Source organism: Chinchilla lanigera, unplaced genomic scaffold (genome assembly GCF_000276665.1).
Source record: "Chinchilla lanigera isolate Chin_1 unplaced genomic scaffold, ChiLan1.0 scaffold00029, whole genome shotgun sequence".
NCBI classification, from domain to species: Eukaryota; Metazoa; Chordata; class Mammalia; order Rodentia; family Chinchillidae; genus Chinchilla; species Chinchilla lanigera.
In genome coordinates this window covers 7,272,765-7,278,757 of record NW_004955430.1, presented here as the reverse complement: position 1 = coordinate 7,278,757, position 5,993 = coordinate 7,272,765, and the positions used below count along the sequence as shown (strand labels likewise).

Sequence of the window (5,993 nt, the reverse complement as noted above, 5' to 3'; positions counted from 1 at the left end):
ATTTATTCATTTATGGTCTTTTCTAAATAAGATCCCAAGAAACTGCCTCCTGAATCTTTTCTTTCAGGTACTTCAAGGTTCAATCTGAAGTGCTGGTAAAACCTCATTCTCAAACATACTAAAGTAAGAGTTTAACAATACATTTGACAGCGGGATGTGAAAGCACAGACTGTGTTATCAAGATACTAATTTTTTATGGTATTAACCTCAGAATTAAAGAATTTGGAACATGGGCTTTGATGACTCAGAGCTTTTCTTGAGATGAGTAGGCTTTTACTATCTGCGCTAGAAATTAAATGCAGAATATGAGATTACACTACAGTTCTCCTAAACATTAAAAGCAACAACTAAAAGATTAAAAATAAAGTATGATGATCATGTTGAGTTAGTGAAGCTCGGTTATCCCTCTGGACAGTAATCAGTGCAACTCTTCTAGTTTTCAAGAGTCTGGCTTCCTGTTTAAATTTTCTTTTAAAATGAATTATATATACAGTGTTGTTTTGTAACTCAAGGATGCTCATCTATAAAAAGAATAGTTTTTATTTCAGATATGCTGAAAAGCCCTACTAGCTTTTTTCCTATTTATAAAAACAAACTTTTGAAAATACTTCTAGCATAGAAATGCTCGATGCTTTGGTTTTTTTTTTTTTTTTTTTTTTTTTTTTGTCTTTTTTGAGACAGGGTCTCCTTATGCAGTTCAGGCTGGTCTTGAGCTCTTGAGCTCACTTTGTAGCCCAGGCCGGTCTTGAACTCGCAACGATCCTCCTGCCTCAGCCTCCCGAGTGCTGGGATTACAGGCGTGTGTCACTACGCCCAGCAGAAATGCTCACTGTTTCATCCAAAGTTTCCAGCCTGTGCTGGTAGAGAATGAATATGTCATTACTCACTTTGAATATTAAACTGTGCTTACATCCTAAAAATTAAAACGAGCTTCAGTATGAATGAGAATGTAAGTTATGTCCATGTACACCATGTACTAAAAACTACAGAACACAAACACCTCCTTGGCTGAAAAATGAAGAAGCAATAAGGATCGGTGATGCTGTATTTTAATCTTTTGTTAAAGCTCTACAGATGTAGTAAATTGCTAACCAAATTGAGGTAGAGGTAGACCCTCCAGTTATTCCAAGTGTCAGAACTTGTCTCCCACCTTAACTCGTATGCATTTCCTTCCCCCTAATTATAGAAACATGATTCAATTTGAAATGTGTTATGAAAGATCATTCAAAGGGTATTTTAAAAATTCTTAATTACCAGCTTAAAAAAAACTCTGCTAAAAATGTACACAATTCAATTTTCTTCTTGCTAGTCATAAATATATTTGTTTTTCCTCCAAGTTTATGGAAAAAAGGTAGAGAAACTATACAATGCAAACATGATGAATAGTTTGTGACAAAGACATCTGGAACATTACTAGGGAACGACGTAAGCTTTTATATTAGTGGCTAGATGTTCTCTTTAGGCGTTACATTAAGTTTCCTACAAAGTAATTTCCTTTTCAGATTTTGAACAAATGCCATTAAACAAATCTATTTCCATTTTAAATCACATACAAGAGCTATGTGATCAGAGGGATGGGAAACACTAGGTAAGGCCTGGTGGGTGGTAACTTCTTCATGACTAGGTAACGGAATCACCTGTTCAACCTCTAAAGCATTTGAGTCAATGAAAATGTAATCTAGACACCCATGAAAGCCACCAACGTAATTTGTGTAAGCAGGTTCACCACAAGCACTTCTCAGTTTGAAGAAATGCTTGAGAGACATGTTGCATCTTTCCTCTTCCCCGTTGGAAGCCCAATCTTCGTGGTCCTCTGCAATGCTGCCATTTATGACAAACTCATACATTCCTGTTGATGGCGTACTATTGAAGTCTCCACAAAATATAACAGGAATGCCAGGGTACAGATCACATGAGACATGTCTTATGTGAGCCAAGGCTACGGCCATCTGAATGAGACGAATGTACCCACCTAGGAATACAAAAAACAGTAATAAAAGTCCTTTTAAAATTGTCTGTAAGTAAAAAAAGAAAAGAAAAAAAATACCCTCAACCTCACAAACCACAGTAGCTGGGTAAGTCAAGATACTGTATATGCTGTGTAACAGCATTTTCACAAATTCTCACCTTGTTTAAGTCACTGTGAAGCCAAATACATAAAACTTACCTTTGGGATGCCAGTAGAGATGCGTATTAGCAACACAGATTTTTTTAGAAGCGTCCTTTGTAGACTGGAGAACTGAAACCTAAAATAAAGTGCAAGAATTCAGTTGGTGTCAACCAATCTCCTAAACGTTTTTATCTAATACGATGAACTGACACTTTATTCCATTTCCTTTTCGTGATGAAGCCAGCAATTATAAAATCTGATGTTTTAGTATATATGTGGATAGGATCCATCATAACGTTTTAATAACTGTCCAACATATAAAGCTCTTATAAAAATACCTTCTAGATGACAATGTTAAGGTTGGAAAAAGTGTTTTAAGTCCGTAAGCACAGGCTTTGGAATCAGGCAGACTTATGCGTGAATATTTATTATTTAGAGCAGAGAGACGCTTTTCTAAGCCAGTTTCATAATGATGACGAGACCGTATCCTTCCCTCATGGAGGATTGTGTGCATTCAGTTACATGAGCTTACACAGACGTGCACAGAACACTAGGTGTTCAAAAAAAAATGGCAGCTGCTCTTTAATTTTTTTTTTTTTTTAAGATGGTCTTACTATGTAGTTCAGACTGACTTTGAACACACTATGTAGTCCAGGCTGGCCTTGAATTCACAGCAGTCCTCCTGCCTTAGCCTCGCAAGTGTTGCGATTACAGGTGTGTGCCACTATGCCTGGGTTTTTGGTTTTTTCGGAGACAGAGTATATGTCGTTCAGGCTGGCTTTTAACTCACTATGTAGTCTGGACTGGCCTTGAACTCATGGCAATCCTCCTGCCTCAGCCTCCCCAGAGTACAGGAATCAGAGGCGTGTGCCACCACGCCCGGCTCTTTTTAAAATATTTTTTTCATTGCTACTCTTTTAGTATGAATAAAACCAACTGCTTAAAAACTATGGACACGCAATGAACGTTTTTATAGGTGATCATAACTGTAAAGTAGACAGCATTAATACCTTGCCCGGTGATGATGGTAAGTACAACATAATCAATTCGCCAAGAATCCTGGCTCCATAATTGTGTGAACCCGGTAAGTAAATCTGACCATTTTCTCATTTATAAACTTGGAAGGATAACATGTATAAAACAGGAATATACAGATTACTGTAAAGATGAACATGTTTACGATGGGGCCGTAAGTCATGTCTTGTGAACAGTCATCTTGAAGCACTGGTGGTGCATGCGTGACTGTCCCATGCATGACTAAAACAGTGGTCCAGTATCACCAGTGGCACAAGCCGCCCCATGGGACAGCCATGCCCCACACAGGAGGTTCCGGCAGGAACTATGTTCAGAGAGCCAATGATACAAAATACTAGGTAATAGATATGAAATGCTTCTAACACACAACAGGCACTTAAATCTTAAATACTTTAAAATGTGTCAGTCACTGACAAATATATACATATTTTCGTTTGTTTTGTTTTTTTGGTCTTTTTGAGACAGGGTCTCGCTATGCAGTTCAGGCTGGCCTTGAGCTCACTTTGTAGCCCAGGCTGGCCTCGAACTCGCAACGATCCTCCTGCCTCAGCCTCCCGAGTGCTGGGGTTACAGGCGTGCGCCATCACGCCCGGCTCCACTGACAAATACAGTAAGAAAAAAAAATCAGCTACCACTGTTATTCTTGTATTTAGCATGGGTTTCCCTCGACTGTAAGCATTACGAAAGTCCTTGTTTGTCGTGTCGAAGGCAACGTGCAGCGTGGCAGGCACGATACAGTCGCTAAATAACGTACTGAATGAATGAATGAATGAAAAGCAAACTACCGAGGGTACCAGGGTCAACAGAGGACAGCGTGAAAGCTGGGCGGTCTCACGTCACTATCGTGCCTGCAGCCCGCCCCTGCAGGGCCCTCCGAACGCCTGACTTTACGCAGAGCCAGGCGGAGCTATTCACCTGCAGGACCGAAGACCTCTGCAGCACCTTCTCCTGCGCCAGCGGATACGAAACGAGCTTCTCCAGCAGTTCTCTGTGCAGCGGGTCGGACTCCAGGGCCTCCTGAAAGGAAACGTCATGCTGGCCCACGAGGCTGAACTTGGACCTCCGGTAGAAAGTGGCCAGGCCCTCGTGCTGCTTGATCCGGAACACGCCGTCCAGCCCGAAGGCCTCCAGCGTGGGCACCAGGCTGTCCGAGAACACGGCGCGGTCCACCTCCTGCAGGCACACGACGTCGGCGTTGTAGCCCGCGAGCTCCTTCTGGATGAGGTTCTGGCGGTAGTCCACCTCCAGCGCGTAGGGCGCGCAGTACGGGTACAGCACGGTCCTGGAGAACTCGGTCTGCGCGTACGCGTCCGCCAGGAGGTTGTAGGAGACCGTGCGGACGAGCGCGTCCTCCGCCACCTTCTTGGTGTACAGATGGCGGTGGTCAAACGTGCAGCTGCCGGGCCCGGCCTCCACCGGCCGCACGCTTTCCAGCTCGCGGCTCGGCCCGAGGCGCTGCCCGTTGCCCGGCGTGCAGTGCAGCCGCAGCCGCAGCCCGACGTCGGCGTTGGACGGGGTGTAGACGCGCCCCCGCACGCCCGTGTCGCTCCAGGCGGCGGGCGGCGGAGGGGGCGGCGCGGAGGAGGCGCCCCCGGCCTCGGGCTCGGCCGCCGCGGGCCTGGCCTCCCTGTACCAGCGGAAGAGACAGCCCGCGGGGTCCCCGAACTCGAGGCTGAGCTTGGGGCACACCGGGAAGCCCGCCATGATGTAGCGCGGCAGCTGCAGCTCGGTGACGGCGGGCGGGTTGCGCTCCACCTTGTACTTGACGTCGCCGATCTGCAGCACCGCGCCGTCCTGCCAGGCGTCCACGTTGAGCACATCCTCGGCCACCGCCTCCTCGCGGTAGTACAGCTTCACCACCGGCTCAGGGGCGGCCGCCGGCTCGGGTCCCGGCGCCGCCGCGTCCGCGCCGCCGCTCGCGTTCGGCCGGTTCTTCCTGCTCTTTTTAGCCGCGGCCGCCTTGGCGTGGCCCTTGAGGGCGTTGGTCGCGATCCGGCTCAGGGCCCGCCCCAGCGGCTCGCTCTGATCGCGCTGCATGTTCTTGTGGCTGCCGTCGGCCAGCGCAAACGACAGGCTCAGCTTGGGCTCGGACGGCACGCAGCGCACCACGGCTCGCTCCATCGCGCCGGCCGCCCCTTCGGCCGCAGCCTCGGCCAGGCTGCGCTGTTCCCCCGCGGCCCGGAGCACTCGAAGCGCGGCGCGGACGCCTGAGAACCTCCACATGAACCTGGCGGCCCGGCAGCTGACAGAACCGGACCCAGCGGCGGCCCAGGGTCAAACGGAGGCGCCGAAGCTGCAGCGCCCCGCCCCGGGACCCATTCGGACGCGGCGACTTCCGTCCGAGGAGGGAAGTGCGCGCGGTGATCCCGCCCTGCACTTTCGCCGGGGCCCTGCCTGCCCCTTCTTTCTACACCCACGCCGTCTCCAATTTCTAAATTTCTGTATTCGGCCCGGGCTAGACTGAGGAGACGGTGAAGGAAATGCAGGGGCGGCAGACGGAAGTGCCTGACGCACAGTCGCGCTGAAAGTGCGGACCGCGGCCGCGCGGGAAGGCGCGCCGAACCGGAAGTGGGCGGCGCCCGCGCTCGGCTTCCGCGACGCTGGCGGTTGTGCGCGCCTGGCTCCACTGCCCGCCCCGTCCTGCCGCCGCCGCCCGGGCTGGGCTCTGCGAGGGTGCGGGGGAGCCGCGCTCACATTGCGCGCTTCACCTGTGGCGTGGGAAGCGCCGCTCCTTCCTGTCCGCAGCGTCGCCGGCCCTGCCGTCCCTTGCCTGAGGTGTGGTGGGTGTAGCGCGGGCCCGGCCTCCGCCTGGCTCCGGCGGACGGGAGCGGAGCGTCCCGCGGCGCCC

At 49.7% G+C, this 5,993-nt stretch overlaps 2 protein-coding genes across 2 annotated transcripts in view; one reads left to right on the top strand and one right to left on the bottom strand.

The window, feature by feature from the left end:
• Positions 1-1,031: 1,031 nt before the first annotated feature.
• Positions 1,032-5,847, bottom strand: Pde12 (phosphodiesterase 12). Its single transcript, XM_005387409.2, has 3 exons — positions 4,061-5,847; positions 2,168-2,246; positions 1,032-1,972 (listed from the first exon to the last, which is right to left on the bottom strand). Exons 1-3 carry the CDS (start codon positions 5,366-5,368, stop codon positions 1,530-1,532), a joined length of 1,830 nt encoding a protein of 609 aa, XP_005387466.1. The 5' UTR covers positions 5,369-5,847; the 3' UTR covers positions 1,032-1,529.
• The window catches only part of Dnah12 (dynein, axonemal, heavy chain 12), a 233,858-nt gene continuing 233,695 nt past the window's right edge, over positions 5,831-5,993 (top strand). The window contains exon 1 of the mRNA XM_013515596.1: positions 5,831-5,920. The gene's annotated coding sequence lies outside the window, so the exon portion shown is untranslated. The remainder of the gene's footprint in view (positions 5,921-5,993) is intronic.

Coding starts and splice junctions, on each gene's coding strand:
- Pde12 (XM_005387409.2), bottom strand. CDS start 5,368: ATGTGGAGGTTCTCAGGCGTCCGCGCCGCGCTTCGAGTGCTCCGGGCC. Junction 2,247..4,060: donor AGAGGTCTTCGGTCCTGCAG/GTGAATAGCTCC, acceptor ACTTTATTTTAG/GTTTCAGTTCTCCAGTCTAC. Junction 1,973..2,167: donor TCTCTACTGGCATCCCAAAG/GTAAGTTTTATG, acceptor TTGTATTCCTAG/GTGGGTACATTCGTCTCATT.